The 24,136-nt window shown below is 26.8% G+C and overlaps 1 protein-coding gene and 1 long non-coding RNA gene across 2 annotated transcripts in view; both read right to left on the reverse strand.

The window, feature by feature from the left end:
- LOC136082162 (uncharacterized) overlaps window positions 1-15,161 on the reverse strand; it is a 63,440-nt gene extending 48,279 nt beyond the window's left edge. Inside the window, exons 1-2 of the long non-coding RNA XR_010639448.1 lie at window positions 15,056-15,161; window positions 14,849-14,959 (exon numbers count right to left, since the gene is read on the reverse strand). This is a non-coding gene — a long non-coding RNA (uncharacterized LOC136082162). The remainder of the gene's footprint in view (window positions 1-14,848; window positions 14,960-15,055) is intronic.
- Window positions 15,162-23,485: 8,324 nt separating this feature from the next.
- LOC136082709 (uncharacterized) lies at window positions 23,486-23,932 on the reverse strand. The gene has a single exon (XM_065802129.1). The coding sequence runs from the start codon at window positions 23,930-23,932 to the stop codon at window positions 23,486-23,488; it is 447 nt and encodes a 148-aa protein (XP_065658201.1).
- Between the last annotated feature and the right edge of the window lie 204 nt (window positions 23,933-24,136).

The following is a 24,136-nucleotide window of genomic DNA, read 5'->3' on the forward strand; positions in this document are numbered from 1 at the left end:
TGACTTATAGAGGCTAATATTGTGACCGTTTTTGCCAAAAACCACTAAAAACTTCGGTGCCACCAAAAATTTTGGTGGCATAATCTTGATCAATGTTGTTACACTTGTAATATGTTGCTGCACTTTTTAGGTATTTTATTTGGCTATTTTTGTTTTATGATGTTGTTTTGATTTGGTTTTTTCCTTAAACCTAAAAATATCTGCAATATTTTTGCTTCAAAATTTTTTAGAATTTATTTTACAAGAAGAAGTGTTAGGTTAATTTATTTTCAACTCGTTTCTTCTTGTTTTGTATTGCGGGTTGTTTGTTGTTGTTTAGAACACTTGGAGGGTTTGATTTAATTAGTAACTGTTTGGATTTTTCTTGATTGATGCCAAAAGATTTTTTGAAAGCAGTTCTGCATACTTTTATTGTAGTTTAAAAACATGCCAATAATTAAAAAATTATTCTCCGTAATGTTTTTTGGATCGTTAGCATGTAAAATCGAAAATTCAGTAATTATTGTGGAAAAGGTTCTGCTTAAATAAAAAAGTTTATAAAGCTTGACTAATTAGTTGAACTAGTTTCAATGGTGATGATTGATTGGTGAGAAACTTATTTACTTTTTATGTTTTAAGTAAATGGTTTGTTAATGTTAATTTTTATGTTATGAATTAGTTGTGAGGTAGTTATATTAAAATTTTTATTTGTGATACTCAGCACAAATGTTTAATTATTTTTTCTACAGACTAGTCGGTAATAACCTTTATTATCTTATTTGTTTGATTTTCAGCATATTGTTAAATAGTTTTTGAACTAGATTAGTAATAAATAGTTTTCAATACATAAATTACTGCTGGGTATAGATGAGTTAAATTTTAGTTTACTTCTTTGGGAATTTCATATCATTTACTTTGTTTATTCTATTGATAATTTTTTTATTACTAAAACAAAAATTTTGTTACAAAAAAAAAGAATAACATGCATTACATTCCAGCTACTACAATACTTCCAATGTGGGGCCAAAATTGGAAGAGTTTTTATCTTTGTTTTTTTTTTACATCTTCACTTTCAACAAGGCTGCAAGCAACCACTTTTAGAGTTGGAAGTTACTGGAAGAAAAAAGATGACGTTTGTATACCAAGATAAAAATTAACAGATGACATAATAGGTTGCATATTATTTGAATCAGGAAAAAAAGAAAGAAGGAAGTAAATTTCAAAGTACTGCTGTTTGAGGAAAAAACTAGACGAATAAGAATTTTCGGAGTACTTAGGAACAGTCATGGTAAAAGAATACAAATTAATTGAATGACAAGTAACACGAGAATGAATTTTAGTAGATGGTACAAGAGACGCTAGCTCTTTAGAGCAGTGTCCATTATAGTATTTATAAAAATAGGGTCGGTTTCCCAAAAGCGTTGTATTTTTATGTTCCCAAAATTGAAATAATTTTTTTAGGCAAAATATTATTTTTTAATATTAGTATAAGTATGTGAAAAATTTAAGGCTTGCAGCATATCTAGAAGTTTTTTTACTTGAACATTAGAATTTCATAGGTCTGCCCCCTTTAAGTGTCTTTTCTGAAAATGTGCCACGTGGAGGCAGGGTTGCCACTCAACCTGGAAATAGCATGAATCCCAGGAAAAACCAGGAAAACTCACATAATTATTTTTTTTAAATTAGAGAATGCTCAGGGAAAATGTTTTTCTTGTTTTTGTAAAATAGTTATTTATCAAATTATTTACAATAGTTTAAACTAGTTAAAATTCATAATGTATTTTATTAGTAGTTTTTATAAGATTGTACAATTTATTTTTAATTTGGTTTGGTTTAATCTCACAATGATGTTTGAGACTGTTGCCACACTTTTGAAAAATAAAATAAAAATTATTATCTCAAAATAAATTCATAAAAACATTGAAATAAAAATTCTAGAAAGTGACATCCTTTTCTGATAACCCCCTTCTTTTCCCTTGTATTTTTTTCCCCTTTTAATCTTGACCACAACCCTATTCGCATGATGTCCTATATGAATGGACCTTAAATAAGTTAATATAAAAATGTATTATATTCAATTTTATAATTTGTAGTCATTTTATCTATAAATATATAATATGGTTGTAAGAAGAATACATTTTTTTTAGAGTTAAATAAAATGGATCAAACATTTTTTTTAAATGATTGGCTTACTCACCCAGAGTTTTTTCAAACCTGTTGTAAACGATTCTACTATTACATCAACAGCACCCCTGGCAGTAGGTCAAAGAACTTTAGAACTTGTTGTTGCTTCTAATGAAGAAACAACATCTGAAATTAAATGCGCTCTTGCAACTGTTATGTATGGATTGTCAAACAATGCTTCTGCTAATATAAGCCAATTATTTGTTAGTATGTTTCCAGATAGTTAAGTTGCAAAAGGGCTAACATTAGGAAGAACAAAAATAGGGTGTATGATTAATTTTGGGTTAGCACCATATTTTAAATCGTTACTTTTTATAAATATCAAAAGTTCACCATGTTATGTTGTCTCGTTTGATGAAAGTTTAAACAAAGTTACACAAAATTGTCAAATGGATATTATTGTTAAATTTTGGAATACTCTAGAAAATCAGATTAGTGTACAATATTTGAATTCAGTTTTTCTTGGACACTCTTCTGCAGCACATATACTAAAAGGTTTTAATAAAGAAATAGAATGTCTGGTCATATCAAAAATGATTCAAGTATCTATGGACGGGCCTAATACAAATTGGAAGTTTTTTAATAAACTTTCCATATACCGAAATGAATGTGAATTAAGTTCTTTATTTGACATAAGGAGTTGTAGTGTGCATTCAATACACGGAGCTTTTAAGATTGGTTCTGAGTCATGGAATTTAAAAAGTATTCTTAAGGGAGCATATCAAATATTGCCTGACTCTCCTGCTAGAAGAGATGACTATAGCAGTGTCACTGGGTCAAATCGCTATTCATTAAGTTTCTGTTCAACTGATGGATTGAAGACCAAGTTGTTTCAGATCGTTTAAATGAAATATGGGACAACATTGTAAAATTAAATAGATTTTGGGAAAAGCTATCAAAGTCCAAACAGCCTTCCTCAAAAAGTGTTTTTAATGTTCAAAAGCGTCGAATGACTTCTTGACTGTTTCAAAATTACAATTGTTCAGTTATGTTGCCAGCTTCTTCAAAACCTACTTGACATTCTATCAGACCAATCAACCAATGATTCCATGCATATACAATGATCTTAGGGAATTGATTACATATAATTTAACTTTATTCATTAAACCATCAATAATTCAAAGTTGCAAAGAAGGTAGTAATTTAAAAAAATCAGATCTCCATAAAAAAGATTATTTGCTACACAAGAAAGATGTTATTATAAGTTTTGCTGCTGAAGTTTCAATAAAAGAACTTTTAAAAAAAGATAAAATCACTCTAAACGAAGTAAGACAGTTTAAAAATGAATGTGTTTTATTTCTCACAAAAACCATGGAAAATCTGTTGAAACGCATCCCGCTAGACTCTGCAATCATAGCAAATGCAAGTTGTTTTGAACCAATCGAACTCAAAGCATTATCAATCGAGTTTTATCAAAATAAATTAAAAAGGTTGTTACATTATCTTGTTAGTTTAAAGATTATATCTGCAACACAAAGTGATAAAGTCATGCTTCAGTATTCTATACTTTTAAGAAATGACATGAAAATAAATATAGAAAAATTTCTTAATTTTGATAAAAAAAACACTCGTTTAGGTACCTTCTTTTTTCATAAACTGGATATAGCCAAACATTAGGAACTTTCTTATATTACCAAAATGATTTTAACTGTAAGTCATGGTCATGCTTTTGTATAAAGGGGTTTCAGCATAAATAAATCAATTCTAAACGAAAATATTCAGTAAGACTCAGTAGTTTCGCATCGCATTATAAAAGATCATATGAGTTCTCTAAAAGTTCCAGCTGACACTATAAATATTACAAATGCATTAATGTTATCACTTAAGTCAGCTAGACAACAGTACCAAATGAGTTTAGAAGAGAAAATTAATTCAAGGAAAGAGTGCGAATCAAACCACCAAAGAGCAATCTTATTAGAAGAAATCGAAGAAGTAGAAGAAAAAAAAGAATTTACTTATAACAGTGTGTTGTATATTAAACAAAGATTATTTTCAATCTGTTGAAGATGCTGACAAAAGTAATGACCTAACAATGCTTAAATAAGCAACTGCTTTAAAAACTAAATGTGACGAAACAGAAAAAGAATCAATGGAGTTAGATTCAGTTTTAGAACTATTAAATGCAAAGAAGAATCTTATTGATAAAGTTTCTTATTAAAAACTGTTTTTGTGTTCATTTTTAAAATTGATAAAAGATATTTACATTGTTTCATTGTATTTAGTACGTTAAGAATCATTTTAAATTATATATATATATATATATATATATATATATATATTTATATATATATATATGTATGTATATATATATATATATATATATATATATATATATATATATATATATATATATATATTTATATATATATATATATATATGTATGTATATATATATACATATATATATATATATATATATATATATATATATATATATATATATATATATATATATATATATATATATATATATATATATATACATATATATATATATATATATATATATATATATATATATAAAAGTAAGATGAAAAAAAACAAAAATTTGTTTACGGTACTTAAAGTTTTATGCCGTTTGCGGCACTCATCAGCCATATATTTAAATCAAGAAAAGACCGTTCAAAAATACAATTAAAAAACCGTTACAAAATAAAAAAAAACAATGGAATGAGTTCTGACGTCAAATAATAATAATAGTAATAATAATTGGAACAATAATAATAAAAATAATAACAATATGGAAAAACATCTTTTTAATCGCCAGTGTCATATTGGGAAAGAAGGAATCTGTTTCTATTTCTACACTTAGAAACAACCTCACTCCTTTTATTCAATAAGTTAGTATTGTTATAATATAGAATTTCATATTTTTCGGTGAGACATAATTTGCAAGATTTTGATGTTGGATTATATGCTTTACATCGCCTGAGAATTTTCCACTTAACTGTAGCGACTAAATTAGCTTCTTTTAACTTCCATACATGTTTTGAGAGCTCAGTATCATTTTTGTATTTAGAGATGTTAAATGATTTAACGTGATTAGCGTATCTTAATTTAAAAGGAGTCTCACTTATCCCGATGTAGATTTTTTCATTAAAAGATGAATCAAAATTATCAGTTGTAACAGTTGCTTGATATACAATGTTGCTTGTTAAACATTTATTAAACAACGGACAGAGATTTTTATTATAGCAGTTACAGTCGTGTTGATCAAGGTTTGTATTGTTGCATAAAATGTATTTGTTGTGCGAATTTATAATACATTTTACACTTGGCATACAGCTGTAACTAACTTTGACTGTGTTCCTGTTAAAGATTTTATGCAGTTTATTATTATTAGGTAAATGTTTGTCAAGTTTCAAAAAACATATTCCCAGGTTGGTGCTAACGTTTTTACTAATACATTTATAACCAGACTTTAATAAAGCTTCATTATATAGAGAAATAGTATTTTAAAATTTTTCTTTGTTAGATGAATTGGTAGACATTCTAAGTTCAATCGAACGTGGTATTTGTTTTAATATACTCGGCGGGTGATTTGAATCAGCATGGATGTAATTTAATGTATTATCAGGTTTGAAATAAGGTTTAAAAGTGCAGTCACTAAGATTTAGAGTCACGTCAAGGTAGTTAACAATTTTCATGTTGCATTGTATAGAAATCCGTAAGCCATTGCATTTAAATATTTCGACAGTATGCTTTTTTATTTTTTTCATTTGAGGGCCGCTTTTATTACTAAAAACTGTCCTCACGGTAAAACCATCCTCAAGCTTGATATAAAATTTTGAAATTTGAAAAAGAAGAAATATTCCTACCAGCTCACAAACCTCTGCACCGTCGAACATCAAATAAACCACTTGATTGCTTTATCTAAACTTGATCATTATTAAAAAGCAAAGACTTTCTTGCATGAAAAATTAGTGATATGTTTCCTTAATTTAATGTTAGGTGTTGCTTAATTTAATGTTAGGTTTAAGAAGTGTTTTACTGATAGAAGGGTAGAAGTCAATAATATCAAAAACTCAAAATTTATAAAGGTGTTTATCTTTTATGGCCTTAAACCAATTGATAAGATTTCGAGTGTTTTTCCATTGATTTAATTGTTATATATTCCTTAGGTCTGTATTAATTTTAGAAAGAATATCTTTACTAATTCTATGAACCTCGTTTTTAGCATGATTCAATAAACGGACAGTCGGATTGTTTTCAAAATTATCTTTATGGTCTCTTAAAGTGATAAAACAACCGGAAGATGTGTTCATGTCAATTTTATTGAAAACTTCGCGATTTTTCAAAAGACGTTTACCTTCTAAGTTTACTTTATTTATTATGTTTTAGTTGGATAATTTGTAGTTTGAAGTGATGGCATTTCTTAACAAGTGGTTGTAATCATTCTTAGATAAATTGTAAAGATTGGTCGTTTTATCGGCATACGTATAAGTTAGGTTAGATTTTCGAATTCTGTTTACATCTTTTTTTAATTTATTTTGGAAACTGCTGTGCACTTTTCGAAACTTAATGTGTTTTACAAGATCAATGAGTTCATTCTCAAAAGCTGTCATTTCTGTAATTTGTTTTGGATGATTAGATGTTTTTAACCCGTATTTATAATAAAAATTGTTTTTACTATTTGAACTCTTGTTTAAAAAAAAAAACGCTTTCCATCGCATTCTTTTAATTAATGTTTCAGTTTTATCCAATAACTGTATTTTGAAGTCTTTAATGGATGGTATCGGAATGTTCTTGACTGAATATCCAAAGTTTATTTTTTTCCATCACATATGCGACTTGATTAGAGTGCTCAACGTATGGAGCAAAAATATTGTTGTTTTGATTATGTAATAATAATCAATTTTTTCGATTTGAGAGTGATCAATATAAAGTGAAATAATCACAAAATAGATCAATAAATAATAACATTATTAATTGATCTATTTTAATAAGTTTATAACATTATAAACACATAATAGGAAGAATGGATAAATGACAAAACTTCAAATGTTTTAAAAAACTTAACCCTAAGTATTTCAACTCATGAAACAATCACATTTGATAAACAATTATAACTGAGTAATTAACCAAGAAAATTGGTCAATATTAATGGTGGCGTCATAAAGTGCCTAATGGTTGAATAATATAGTAAAAATGATTATGATGATACACAGTAACCTCAAAATTAATTTTCTTTTTTAAATTCGAATGACTTATCTTGCATTGTAGCGTTGTTTTATATATTTTTAAAATTGCAATTTAAAAAAAAGTTTGAAAGACATAAAAAAATCAACAATTCGTTATGACTTTTTAAGCATAACAAGAATAATAATATTTTTTTTAATTTTGTAACGGTTTTTTAATTGTATTTTTCAACGGTTTTTTCTTGATTTAAATATATGCCTGATGGGTGCCGCAAACGGCATGAAACTTTAAGTACCGTAAACAAGTTGTTTTTTTTCATCTTACTTTTTTATTTATTTATTGATCTATTTTGTGATTATTTCACTTTATATTGATCACTCTCAAATCGAAAAAGTTGATTATTATTACATAATCAAAACAAAAATATATATATATATATATATATATATATATATATATATATATATATATATATATATATATATATATATATATATATATATATATATATATATATATATATATATATATATATATAAATTGATTTTAATAAAAAAGGCAGCGTATAACTATTTTTTTATTAAATATATTAGATATAATAATATATTTACAATATTTCGTTGACCTATTGTGGTCAGCATCATCAGGTAATGAAAAAAACGTTACAAAACAAAATGAAACCAACCGTTTTAAAAAGAAGACATTAAAAAGCTTAAAATATAAAAACCAATCAAATAATATAATAGTTACGTCAGTTAAATTTTTGTCAAAATTGGTCCCCAAGTTTTTGTTTTCACGCTATCCCCGTCATCTCTCTTTAGAAAAGTTTGCCCAATACCTATCTCCTGTCGATTTCTTGCTTTATTTATCACCAGGGATTTTCTAACTTTTCTTATCCTGTATTCTGGAATGACTGCCAAGGTTTTAGGATTCAACCAATCAAAAGCACCACGGCATGTTCTAGCATGTTCCGTGGCTCCTGAACTCGACTATTTTTGATTTTTACAGGCTCTTTGGTGTTCCGCACTTTTTGAAATGATTTTCTTTTTGGTCTCACCAATATATATACTTCCGCATGAGCATTTAAGCTCGTAAACACCCGGATTCGAGTTCGGTGGTAGTTTTGTTTTGTTGTTGCATAGTATGTTATTTAAATTGGGAGGTGAAGTAAATATAACTCTGATGTTTTGTTTTTTAAGCTCTCTTCGGAGTTTAGGGCCAATAATAGGTATCCAAGGTAGTTAAACAAACTGCTTATTTAATTGTTTAGATGTAGTATTTTTTGAAACGCGGTCTAAATAGTTTTTGCTTATTTTAATAAGATTACTTTTGTTATAGCCGTTTTCTAAAAATGTATCTATGAGGAAATCAATTTCTTGTAAGAGGTGTTTTTGGGAGCAGATTTGTTTTGCTCTACAAAGAAACCCTTTGAAGGCGCCAGTAATTATGCATGGATTAATGTTAGAGTTTGGTTTTATTTAAACATTGGTTATTGCATCCTTACGGTGTATTTGAAGTTCATAAAATCCGTTTATTGTATTTGTAATAGATATATCTAAAAAGTTAAGTTGTTTTTTTCCGTTTTCAAGTTCAACAGTATATTTTATAGAGGGGTTTTGTTCATTTAAAGTTTTTGGGAACAGTTCTTGTTTTTCTTTCGAATCGAAGCGAGCATGAGTATCGTCTACATATCTTTTGTAAGTTATTGGTTGGGATGAATTAGCAAAGGCTATATTAAGGGCTTTTTTTTCTATATATTGCAAAAATGCTTCAGCCATGACTACCATCAACGACAAACCAATTGGACCTGAATTAGGTAAAACTAGGATTTTATTTTCATATAAAAAGTAACACTTGCTTAGTGAAAGTTCAATTAACTGATGTATATCTAAAAGAATTAATTCAGTCCTAGTTTTTAAATCCTCTAAATCATCTTTTAATATGCTAATAATAACCGGTATTGCTTCATCGATTGGTACAGATGGATATAAATTTACTACATCAAATGAAACTTGAATTTCATTAGGGTCTATCTTCCATTCTTTAGCATCGTTGACAAAACTACTTAATGTAAGCCAAATTATAATTTACAAAACTTTTTAATGTCTTCTTTTTTAAACGGTTGGTTTTATATTGTTTTGTAACGTTTTTTTCATTACCTGATGACGCTAACCAAAATAGGCCAACGAAATATTGTAAATTCATTATTATATCTAAAATATATTAAAAAAAAAAAAAAAATAGTTATACGCTGCCTTTTTTATTAAAATCAATTTATTTATATACATATCGTATAACAAGATATGACTTTCGAAGATGTGCAGGGTTTAAACCTAAAAGGTCAATTTCTGATCTGTGCTTATTTAACAAGCTTATAAAAAAAATTAAAAAGTATGAATTCATAAAGCTGTTCAAAAAAATCTATTTTTGAATAAAAAACATAAATAAAATTTTCTTCATTTTAATAAAGTTTTTTTATTGCATTCACTTTTAGACAATTAATGACAAAAAATGAGATGGTGCAAGAGTTTTATTAAACAATTTGATTGCATTAATGTATCCATATAATTTTAATAATATATCATAAGCTGACAATATATTCAAGGACTGAATATTTGCGCAGTTGTTATAAGCATAAGTTCTTTGCACACCACCAATTAGGCATTTATATTTCAAAAGTTGTTTATTGTAAACAATTTTATTTTTTACTATGTTCTGTTTATTTTTTGTATAAAGCTAATTTAAAAAAAAGGTTGATGAGTTTTGAAGCTTTAAAACAATATAAAAAGTTGTGATACTTCCATTCTCAACAAGAATAATTCATTAAACCTCATATAAATTAAAAGTATTAAATAGTTTCTTAACCTCTTATTCTTTACCTATAAATTGGCTTAAATGTAAAAAGAAACACAGACCAATAATGACAGTACAGCTATTCAAACCGCATTATTACTAAGAATTTCATTAAAAAAGATTCCTGACCACATATCCTATTGTTCCGCGCAGTGGAGGTATGTATTTCCACTTCCGTTTCATAGTGTTAGTGGGAGGGGCGGTGTTTGACGGTGAGCATTCAGTATATTTGATTTTTTATTCATAATAATAATATATTTTATTAGAACTTTTACACAAATTTTTTTTTTTTTAATAACCTTTTAATACTAAGAATATTTGGGTTTTCTTTTTTTATAACTGTAAAATCATTTACACAAAAACTAACAAGTATAATAAATTAAGGTGGTTATATTAAATAATTTTTTTTTTAATTGCTTACTCTTTTCACACACCAAAACTAGTTTAAAGGAAAAGTTCTGCAAAATAAAATTTAAAATGCTGAAATTAAAATTATATGACACTTTTTAAAGATGATTCTGTATAAAAATCATTAAAAACAAAAACAGCATTTTCTCAGCTTTTTTCCATAGCCATAATTTACCATATAGCCACCTTATGCTAAATATGATATATAAAAATTACACATATATTAAAAAAAATTTTTATTAGGATTAAAGGCCGACCCAATTAAATAGTAGTATTATGATTGTTGAGTTTAAATTAGTCCATCATGGGACCTCACAAGAAAACATATCTATTTTATGATAAAGCTAAAACTTATTTAGCTTTTAATTTTCAAATACCAGCTCATTGAAATATTGGCTGTAGAAATGGACATGTACTGCATATATTTGCAACCAACAACGATTCATATAAAGTATCTGTAGAACTAATTGGTAAGTATTTTAACATCAAAATTTGTATAAGTCAGATTCTGCAACTAGTTAGAGCATCAAAAGTCTTTGTAAACCATTTTTCACAAAATTAAAACCAATTGATATTGCTACGTGTTCTTCATTTTCTTCTCAACAAATCAGTGTTTCATCTGTATCAAATAGTAATCACTTATCTCCTTTATCTTGTCCTACTTTAAAAGCCTCTTCTCATGAACTACTATCCAGTTTGAGAGTTGACCAGTTGAGTCCCAGAAAAAAGATTATGAAAAAGAGATTAACCACTTTGGCAAACGAAATGGTAATTAAGAAGAGAAAGCATAAAGAGGATTTAAAGGTTTAAGAGATAAGGCAAAGGCTAGACTATACAGATTTAAATATCTAAATTAAGATATTATTCGTTAGGAAAAGATAATTTCTCAACTTAGAAAAAATTTAAAAGAAAAGTTTTTAAAGTTACAGTTGAAAAAACTTCAAAATCAGTTATTTTGTTAGAAACAAAAAGTTTGATTTTGAAGTTTTCTTGAACTGCAAAATGACATACTGATTTCACAGGAAAAGTTGGAGGAAATTCAGCAAGTAACACGAAACACCAAAAATGAAAAATACTACTCAACAGATTTTAGGACACTTAAATATGACATGTTTGTATGCCAAGTTTCTACACATAGTGTGCCATTCCTGCTCCGTTGAAAGAAGTATTTTCCACATGTGGTTCAATAATGCCACTAACACTAAGGATGTATATTTCGACAGAATTGTTAGCATTAAAAAGAAGAAAAGTGATGTATATATAGTTTCTTATTGGAAACCAAAAGAGAATGAAGATGATGATGGTGTTGAGTATGATATGAGCAAATATCAACTTTCTGCAGACATAATAAATGGTGATATGGTGATAACATAATAGAAATGTGTAATAACAAGTTATATGATATTTTAAATAATAGTATGTCTTATAAACTTGCTTTAACAGTTGTTATTTACCGATAGTAGGTTAATCTTTTTTTTTTATAATAAATTTTACATAATTTGCCTAATGTATTTCATATACTCTACCCTCTCCTTTTTTAAGATTATGAAAAGATTTATAATTATTTAATTTGTTTTTATGTATACATATATGTATATACACATATGTATATAGAAATGTAAATTTAGGTAGTCGGTTAGTTACCGATATCCAACAACCAGGGTTGACCTGGTTGCAACAAGCTATGGGAAACCAAAGCTCATTTCCAATTTGACATAAGTAAATTGCCTGGCTCATGACAAATAATGTTAACTATAATGATGGCTATGCATTGTTTCTACCCAGAAAGACAGAATTTTGCTTGCATGGATTGAGAGATGTTAGTGTTTAATTACAATAAATCAGTACACTCTAGACAAATAGACAAGACAGACAGTTACGCTAACACAATGTAACTATCTTTCCATTATAATTTATAATCTAATCTATTATATTTCAGGTTAAAAAGTAGTGAAGGGTCAACTTCTATCGATTTTTCTGTTTGGTAATGGCAAATGTGTTGTGTATCAGGAGTTAAGTGATTTTGAATTTTTTTTAAGTTAGGAAACCATTCTCATCATCTGTAATTTGTTATGGGTATTTCAGTTATTGTGCTAAATATCTAATATATTTTCATTTATCTTATATTGCAAGGTTTTAACTATGATGCAGTTTGCTACTGTAGATGTTTATCTTAAAGACCTCAAGATTATATTTATTCATTCAGTAATAACAGTTAGATGTTAATTTATTATACATTAGTCAATTGTTAGCTCTAATTTTTTATTTTATTTTATATATCTGATATAATTTATCTTATCTATCATTGCAAGGTTACACAACATGATGAAAACCACACGATTGCTTCGATGGATGTTGATCTTTTTCATATCAAGATTTAACCAGTTAGATCATATTTTTTTAAAGATTGATTTTGTTTATTAATGCAATAATAACAGTTATATATTTATTTATTATCCGGGACATAAGACATCCTTCTTAATTAGGTATAGCGATGTTAATTTAGAGGTTAACTTTATTTTAGATATCATTGGATGTGGTTTCTTTTGTGTACTATAGAATCGACTCTTTTTAGCTATGGATGTCACAGTTTTGTTTGCTTCAAAAACTAGGCTTTCTTCCAAGCCACAATTCTGTTAAAAACATTACTAAGCAAAAAAATAAATAACTGTTATAGTCTAAATTTTATGTTAAAGATGTTTGTTTTTAAAAAGTTATTTTTATTTTTTGTGGTTTGTTGGAATTTATATATAGTTAGATAAATAGATGGACTACGGAAGGAAAAATGAAGGCGAGCTGTGGTGGACATGCCCCCCCCCAACCCCGCTGTTTTAGATAGATATTTTGTTTTGAAGGTTTTTAGTTGAACTCTATGGTGTTTTACGATTATTTTTTCGTACTTCGGCCCCCACTAAAAAGTCACGTCTTTTCCGATGTTATATTCCGATGTAATCATTTTTGTATATATATCTTTCATCGAAATTCATTAGTAACGATAAAAATAAAGCAATAACGCTAAGGCTTTTAATGTATTTAAAGTTCACCTATACACTATATATATATATATATATATATATATATATATATATATATATATATATATATATATATATATATATATATATATATATATATATATATATATATATATATATATATATATATATATATTTATATATATATATATATATATATATATATATATTTATATTTATATATATATATATATATATATATATATATTTATATATATATATATATATATATATATATATATATATATATATATATATATATATATATATGTATATATATATATATATATATATATATATATATATATATATATATATATGTATATATATATATATATATATATATATATATAAATATATATATATATTTATAAATATATATATATATATATATATATATAATATATATATATATATATATATATATATATATATATATATATATATATATATATATATATATATATATATATATATATATATATATATAAAAATGCGCGACATGCATGTTTTATAAAGTTTTGTTATAAATTTTAGTATTACGTTTTAATCATTCAAAATATTTTGTTATTTTAATTCGAAACTTTTTTAATAACGTTTTTAAATCATTTTGCACATTTCACTATGCAAATTCATGCGCAAATTAACAATGGTTCTATTACAAGGCTACCGTTAGCCGAACGCGAGTTTTATACGTAAGTTGCATTTTTCTTAAGCAATGCTTCATAACAAAATAACGTTACGTAAATGAGCACTTTTTTGTAATTATTGTTTTCTCATAAAGTTTTCACCATTTTATTACAAATTCAAAGCTCTTTCGAACCTTATATGAAACTTAAATAAATAAATGGTTTGAAATTTTTACGTACGTACATCATTAATTTGCATCTTTTTAATTTTATGAATAACTTTAATTTAAACAAACAAACAATCTTTTTCTTAAAATGTAAAGTATAAATATCAAAAAAGAAATTAAAATGAAACAATATCAATAAGAAACTATGCAAGTTTCTTTTTTTATCAGATAACTTGTAGTGCAAAAATAATTTTTATGGAAGATTTTATATCTTTTTGTAGCACTGTAACTATTACTCTGAGCTAGAATACCAAATAAATAAACAATTCTAAACTATAACAAACTATAATAAAAAATGTAAACAATTTAAAAAAAATATAATCCAAACGCCAAATATTTTATAATATAACATTGAAATAATAGTAAAATAACAAAAAAATATCTCAATACTAACGTTGTTGTTGCTGTTGTTGAACTTATCACGATACTCGGTTTCCCGGTTTTCGCTTTTGAACTTTTCGCTTGAACGTTCTTTCGCTTTTAAACTTTTCGCTCTGACGTCCCACTACCGTTATAAGAATGCAAAAACATAAGTATCGCATTCTTTTAAGGGTTTGCCTATCTATTAAATAAATTAATAAAAACGCTTTTAAAAGTTTACCCATTGTGGGAAATCGGCAAGCGATTTTGGTTACAATAAAGACAACGGTTTGGCCACGAGGATCACTTGCTAGAAAAGTTTGCAATTACATAGCAAAAGTTTTTAACGATATATTGTTAATAATAGCTTTTAAGCTGTGATAGATATAAATATCTAGATAGCGCCATGTCGTAGTAAAACTCCTTTGTTAAAACTTCAATTACTAGCATTATTATATTAGATCTAATACAACAACAACAACAAAAAAGACGAAAGAGGCAAAACTAAACAAAAAACATGAGAAAAAAAAAATCGCTTCAAGGCTAACTTGTCGCTCATTTTTCACAAGGTAATAACTTTATCTACAATTAAGCTGTAGATAAAATTATTAAAATTTCGAACTGTCAGTTGACATAAAACTATAATTAACTAAATTATTTATATAAATCATTTTAGTAAATGATCTTTCTTTCAAAAAAAAAAAACCCGGCGAAATAATAAAATTTAAGTATTAAATGTGCTACACAAAATAGACTGTGTGCTGCATAAATAAAAAAATGAACTTTGGCTGAAAGAAAAATATGTAAACTTAACGAAAAATTACAAAACTTCAACAATGATTACACGAAGTAAAATTAAAATTTTGTCACTAACAAATCCAAATTCTAAAATCTAAAAGATGAATCTGAAAGAAAGAAAAAATTTCATTGTAATCAAAAGATTAAGACTATTAAATTTTAATTATCCTATTTTTAAAAAAAATCTCTATATCAACATATATAATTTAAAAAAAAAATATTTATGATACAATTTTTTTTTGAATTTTTTGTCATGTAATCTAAAAAGACTTATTTTAATATATTACAATTACTATTACAATATTATAATATGTATCTTGCTCACTGGCAAAAAGCAAACTTCAAAGAGCGCAGCGTAGAATCTTACCACAAATATATTAGTTATGTAAAACGTGGAGTTTTACGTACCAACATAATGTCAAAACAACTATTTAGTATAATTAAATACCTTTAATTAATGCAGTAATTATTATTAGATGAAATTTTTACTGAGTTTTAAGGTTTCATAAAGTAAAACAACTTAAACTCAATAAAATTCAAACGCCGCACTATGCGTCGCTTAGCGGAAATAAGACTTTGTACATATTTTTTAGTGATTTTTCATATTTAAACTTTTTAAGTTTTTTTATTTTTGCATTCATTTTTTCATTCTCTATAAATAAAAAATTATTTTAATTTTTTATAAACTTTTAATATTTTAAGGGTTTTTTCAAGGTTTTAAAAAACTCGCATTTTTGTTAAAATCCTTTCAAAGTATATGATAAGTGTTAAATTTCTACATAATTTTTATGCGAAATTAATCATATATTTAATTTAATGTAAAACTAGAAATGGAAAAAAAAGGTTTTCGCATAGCATGTTTATGCTGACTTTTCGATTTCTTTGATTTGAAAACCGACTAAACTCTGTGAAGTAAATGAAAATTCCGTAGTTCAATAACATACAGTTTTACCTTGCGATGCTTTTTATAACTTATCAAAATGGCTACATTCACTCTTCGTTAACTTTTAACACGTGCATTTCCTCCAAGGCATATATTCTTAAGAAAAAATTCCATAGCCTATGCTAAATTTTTGCAGCCTAAGTTTATTGGACTAAATAATGCTGGCTGTATAGGTTAGTTTCAAAATTTTTCAAAGACTGGCTTTTGAGTTGACAAAAAACTTTAACGAATGTGGAATAAAAACAGTTTGTTCTTCACTAAATACAAAGATTTTCAGGATAAAAAGTAGGATGCAAATCATATATCTCGTAAGTTTTTTTATTGTTTTTAAAGTAAAATGTTATATATATATGTATATTTATATATATATATATATATATATATATATATATATATATATATATATATATATATATATATATAGTATATATATATATATATATATATATATATATATATATATATATATATATAAATATATATATATATATATATAACATTTTCCTCCTCATATTTCCTTATTTGTTGATAAGGGTCTGTTTCTATGCTATATATATATATATATATATATATATATATATATATATATATATATATATATATATATATATATATATATATACATATATAACATAGGGAAAGCTTATTTTAAAAGAGGGTGAAAAGCTGATTCAGCAGGGTAACCAGCTCATCAAGCAGGACAGAAAAGGAAGAAGAGACAATTAATACTTGAAGCTCTTGGACTGAAATTGAACAGGTACGTATAACGTGTATATATATATATATATATATATATATATATATATGTATATTATATCAGGGGCGGATTTAAACCCCGTGAAGTGCTGCAAGTGACGGGGAAAAATTATAAATATAAATATTGATATTATGACGTCTAACGCCGGCTTAGTACTAGTTGCCGATCTTTTCATTTTTGTTATATTTTGTTAGAAATATAATAAGAAAAAAGTTTACAGTGAAAACTATGCTTTTCAGAGGTTGCAAAAATTGCTTTATAAAATTTGTCAATGTATATTATACTTTGCAGGATATGAGAAAATTGAATAAGCTTATTGGTTCACGCTATTAAAAAGATCAATCTGATTTGCTTGAAAAAGATTTTTTTTTAAATTGAAGTGTAAACTATACATTGCACATTTGCAGCAGTTATTTGATTGGTTGCAAATATACTCCGTTCCATTAATAATGTATTTCCTTTAAGTACTAATTGAGAGGTTTTTGAATTTTAATGTTTAAGCATGGCTTGTAACTTAATTGAGGATGTTTTAAAAAGATTAAAAACTGACGATCTTGTAAGTTTAAATATGTTTTATGAAACCTTGTTGGATAAATTCGTTAATAACAATAACAAAATGGTTACTAATGAGGATCTTTTAAATCGTTTTATTGATAACACATTAAGAAGAAATATATGTGCAGAATTTTGTATACCATCTTACTTAAAAGACAATAAAAAGCATTGTATTGCTCTAAGGTAAGTCACTTAAATTTTTTTTCAAAAATAATTATCTTACAATATTTTAATACAATAAGTTAATCTGTTTTGATCTAAAACTTAATTCTTTTTTAGTAAAAATATGTTAATATCGTATTAATCTAAATAAAATTTGACTTGTTGACTAATTAACATTTAATAAGCGTCAACACCAACAAATGATATTGACATGTATGTATTTAATATTTACATAACAATTTAAAAGAACTACATTGTTGATGGAATGGAGTATACCTTTATTGATAAAAGAGGTTTAGTTATTAAAAACATGAAAAAAATATATTTTTTTGTCTTAAGATCTGAGGTATCTGGAAGTTGTATGCACAGCTCTGCGTCATTGTTTTTGTTGCTAACAATGCAGTGATAGATGTTGAGAGTTTTAACATTCCTTGAAATTTATACAAATACTGATTTATACTGTAAGCATCCTTTATTTTCTTAAATATTTTCTAATAATAGTTCTCAGTTTATTGATTTCAAAAGTTTTTCGTGCATGTCAGTTTCTTATTCTGCATTAAATTCTGGCTTTGAAACTAGTAACATTATTAAAGCTGAAGCAATTGCAAACTGTGAGAGCACAGAAAAATGGGCTGGTTTTTTTTGTTTGCTAGGTTTATCATCAATTCTTTCATATAATATTGTTTCCTGTTACCCAGATTTTGGTGTTGAAAAATACAAAATATTTTTTAATCAAGAGATCTCACCGCGTACTACCATTAAATTATTTTCATCTTTTTACATTTTGTTTTGTTATGATGGGAATTCTCAGTCTAGTACATTTCAGCATAATCAGTATGTTCCACTGATATTTGTTCCTAAAAAGCGTAAACTTTTCAATAAATTAAAAGCAACAGTTTCAAAAATATTTTTGCCAGTCTTGTCACCTAATAAATTTTAAGATACAAAACAGACTACCATTGATCAAGTTGCTGCAATTGTACCCAGTGCAGAAGCTAAAAATCCAAATAAAAAGCCTTAATCTATCCTTAGATTCTTTCATAAAACAAACGCAGACTTAAAAACTCTTAGTGTAGTCTTTCAAAATACATCTTGTAATCTAAAATCAAATAGTTTTTCTTCCCAATCAGCAATGTCTTCTTCTCAATCAACAATATTTTCTCAATCATAAACATCAAAAAAATATTTTTCTTTTCATTCAAGAACATCTAAGGACAGTGCTCTATCAAAATCTTTTTTTTTTCCGCAGTCCTTGAGCATCGGAAAGTACCTAATTTTAATAGCAATAATATTGTATGCCCTCCAAAAGTTATTTTACCACCTATAGAAGTACCAGATTCTGTGCAATCTTTTGAGCAAAATGATGTTGCTTTCTTTAGACAAAAGGTTGAACTTTTATCTGACAATAAAATTTTTTTATTAACTAAAAATATTTTTAAACCTAATAAAGATTATATATTTTCCGAAAGATTCTGGTCGTCAGTTTAGATTCCTTTGGTTAAGAGTTTTCTTGGCTAAGGTATTCTAAAACTACTGATGGGGCTTTTTGTTTAGCTTGTTTATTATTTGGCAATAAATTCAAACTAAGATCACGTAAGTTAACACATTTGTATTTTGGAGCCTCTCAATAAATGGTCTGATGCTATTAGATCATTTCCAAAGCATGAGTCAACGAAAAATGGTTTACATGCGTTTACTATGCCTGTTTTAATTTTTTTTTGAGTCATTCTCTAGGCATAAGTCAATAAATGTTGTTATTGATGCTAACGTTGAAGAAAAAATCATAAAAAATTGCCAAATACTTTTTCCTATTGTTGATTTGGAAATGATGTTTTGGGCTCTCATCTTAATAGTTGTTCAAAGAATGCCTCCTATATTTCAAAGACTTCACAAAATGAAAATATTAAATGCTGTGGTGAAGAAATTAGTGAATCTTTTTTATCTGAAGTTCGCAAAAATGTTTTATTTTTTTCAATAATTGCAGATGAAGCTTGTAACTTATCTGCTAAAGAGCAAATGTCATCAGTTTTACGATTTGTTGTTAGTGATTTATTCAATTTATTCATTGTAGTGACGGGACTAAAGGAAAAGATTTGTTTAATGTTCTTTTAAATTTTGTAACCAACTTGAATGTAGATATAAGAACTGTAGGGGTCAAGTATATGACGGAGCTGGTTCTGTTTCTGGGTGTATAAATGGTCTTTCTGCTCAGGTTCTAAAATTAAATTCAAAGGCTCTGTTACACATTGTCATAGCCATCGACTAAACTTATCTGTTTGTGAATCGTGCAATTTCCAATTAGTGTCAGAGGTTTTTGATAAAGCTCGTGAACTTTCTTATTTTTTTAGTTATTCAGAAAATAGATAAAGGCTTTAAGAAGCTAGCATTTTAGAGCTTGAACCTCAGACATATAAAAAAAGTTGAAGAATGTCTGTAAAACTAGATGGATTGAGCGTATCGACGGTTTAAACACTTTAATTGAACATTATTTATCTGTTTTCCATGCTTTATGTACCGTGGCTTTCCTTGAGTGTTCTTTTAACAAAGACACACAAAAAAAATCTTCTCATTTTTTAAAATCCATTAGCCCTTTTCAATTCATCTTTACTTTAGCTGTGACAACACGTGTCTTTGATTTTACTTTACCTGTTACTCGGTTACTGCAATCAAAGACTTTTGATGTCTTAGAAGATTTGCACCATATTACAGCTCTTAAAAATACATTTGTTTCTATTAGAAATGATATAGATGTTTTCAAAATAGCTGCGACGAAGCATCATGTTTGCTTTCAAGTAATGCTGATATTTTGGTTACAAAACCAAGAACCTGTTCTATTCAAAAAAAATTGTTGTAATGTTCCATCAGAGTTTGTTTCAGAATACTTCAAAAGAGCTGTTACTATCCCTCTTATATATCATGTATCTACATCTATATCTACAAGATTTAAACCAGAAGCTGTAGTTGCATATAAAGGGTTAGCAATTATTCCGTTTATCATGATTTCTTTTCTGAAAAGACCCAAAACCCAATTGTGTTGGATGCAGCAGTTTATAACATTCTGTAATTTTTATATAGATTATTTTCCTAATATCAATGCGTTGAATGGGGAACTAGTTCTTTGGGAAAAATATTGGGGAAGTTTCTCTGGGACTATATGATATATGATTAGTAGTCATACTTTGGGCCAACAATGATCATCTCTTTCTGACACTCTTTTTTATCATTTTCTAATTTAGCTACAAAATAAAAAAAAATCAATAAAAATAATTTTAAATAAATTTTCTCTCAATCAACGTAACATTCTTAAGTTTTTGTGTCATATAAACGATTTATTTTACTATAATTGTTGTCAAAAACCGTTACCTTTCTTTTAATTTGATTAAAAATGATCTTGTTGTTAAAGTTTGACTTAGTTTAACTTTTTTCATAAAATTTTGTAATATAAAAATATACATGTAACCTTTTATTTGACTATGAATATAAATCTGTTTGTTTATTTTTGTAATTCTCTTTCTGCTCTTAATTTTTATTTTTTTTAATTGTGCATGTCTGGAAAAAAACGTAATCCTAGACAGGCTGATGAGCCCTGATATTGGGCGAAACAATCATTTGTTGTTTCATATATTTATTATTGTAATGTGTTGAGCCAATATGGTAGAAAAGAATCTACAGCTCTTTCAATAAGAAACATATTTGGTTAAAAAAAGTAAAAGATATGAGCTTCTCACTGCAATAGAAAGAAAATCCTTTTTAAATGCTCAAGCCTTAGGGTAGAAGGATTTAAATGGATACATAAGGGGGACGCTACTGGAGCGATTGCCCCCCCTCCCTTTTGATGTTCTTTGAAATGTTGAGCACATTGTTAAAAACGTAAGTAATTTGAGAGGCTGTTTCAAAAAGGCATGAAAACTGAAATTCTATTTTTTGTGTAGTGATTTTATTTTTTCAAATTCTAGTTTTTGTGAAGTGCAAATTCTATTTTTTGGGCTTGCCTACTTTATATGCTTTTTTTTAAAATTGCTAAACCTGTAAATCCTACTTTAATAGATGGTCTTGATCGCCCAAATCGAAATGTTGCCCCTTTTCTACTTTACTAACTGGTCTGGATCCACACTTGCTCTTAGCCCCTTCCCTGCTTTTTTTTAAAATCTATTTGCCTTATGGGCGTAGTTGCGTCACTTATAACATGGCGTAAGGCGCTTTTTTTTTTGACGGTGTAAAAATCTGCGTCCGCCCCTGTATATATATATATATATATATATATATATATATATATATATACATATATATATATATATATATATATTTATATATATATTTATATATATATATATATATATATAAATTTTGAAAAAAAATCGAGTGGTCTTTAATTTTTGGCCACCGTTGTATATGTATATATATATATATATATATATATATATATATATATATATATATATATATATATATATATATATATATGATATATATATATATATATATATATATATATATATATATATATATATATATATATATATATATATATATATATATATATATATATATATATATATATATATATATATATATATATATATATACATATAAATATATATATACATATACAGCGGTGGCCAAAAATTAAGGACCACTCTTTTTTTTTTCAAAATTTATTTTTAACCTTAGTATAATTTTATTTCGGAAAAAGGTTTAAAAAAAAAAAACATTTTTAGAAAGAATTTTTATTGTAATGTATATTTATTATAAAAGAATTTATAATTTTTTTACAAAATAATGTTAAAAAATTAAAAAACTGACTAGTAAAAAATATAAATGGGAAAAAAAATTGGACATAATTTTGAGACCATATACTTAGAAACGTGTTGTTCCTCCATTTGTTTTCAAGCACTCTTGTACTTGTTCTGGCATTGAATTCATTAAAGTTTTGATTACTTCATCAGGCACATTTTTCAAATGATGAGAGATAGAAGATTTCAAATCTTCCAAATTGTAAAGTTGTTCTTTACCAAGCTTGTGATAAAGCCACGACCATAATTTCTCTATTGGATTCAAGTCTGGATTATTGGCAGGCCATGGAAGCACTTGAATTTTATTAGAATTGAATCATTCGCTAACAACATGCGTTTTATGACATGGCGCATTATCTTGCTGGAAAATAAATCCATCTTGCAACTGCCATAAATCAATGCAAGGAATAAGCGAGTTTTCTAAAATTTCGATGTACCTTTCTTTGTTGAGTCTACCATCGAATAAATGAAAAACGCCAACTCCAAAGGCACTCATACAGGCCCAAATGCCTATTGAACCACTGCCTTGTTTTGTTCGTTTCAAAATGCATGATTCATCGAACCGTTTGCTTGGAAGTCTACGCAACATTATGCGACCTTTTCTGTTGTCTACCTTAACGTTCATTTCATTGATAAAGACCACACGGCTCCACTGATCTGTTTTTATGTAGTTTGACCACTGACCACTGACCAATTTTTATGTAGTTTGCACCACTCTTTCCTGGCATATTTCTGTTTTTTATTTAGGCGTGGTTTTTTTGGAGCAGCACGCCATAAATAGTTTAAATTGTGGAGGACCCTTCGCACAGTTCTAGGGCTTGCTTTCAGACCATTTGACAGTGTCCATTTTGTAGACAAGTCTGTAGATGATGTTTGTCTGTTTTCTTTCAATAATCTCACTAACGAGCGAACATCACGGTCATTTGAAATTTTATTGCGTCCAGTCCTATGACGATCATTAATTGACCGGGTCTCTTTGTATCGTTGAATTATGTTAATAATGCAAGATTGAGACCTTCCGAGCTTTTCTGCTACTTGTCTGATGCTATAGCCTTCTTCTTTTAATACAAGAGCCGCGTATCTGTCTTTTTCTTCGATCTTTGCACGCATTTTTGCAATATTTTTATATCCTTATTGCAATTCAAAAAATAAATGTTTATTTGATATCGAAACTCAGGCTTCGACATTTTATTTTATAGCCAACGTAATAAGCAATTAAGACAGTTAAAAAAAATAATGGATTATTATTTTTAATAAGTGCAAATTAAAGATTTGAAAGTGTTCGTTAAATTTTGTCCAATTTATTTAAAGAAG

The sequence above is a fragment of the Hydra vulgaris genome, chromosome 07, assembly GCF_038396675.1.
Source record: "Hydra vulgaris chromosome 07, alternate assembly HydraT2T_AEP".
NCBI lineage: Eukaryota > Metazoa > Cnidaria > Hydrozoa > Anthoathecata > Hydridae > Hydra > Hydra vulgaris.

Bases quoted from the DNA above. Each gene is read 5' to 3' on its own strand.
- LOC136082709 (XM_065802129.1), bottom strand. From the start codon at position 23,932: ATGCGTGCAAAGATCGAAGAAAAAGACAGATACGCGGCTCTTGTATTA.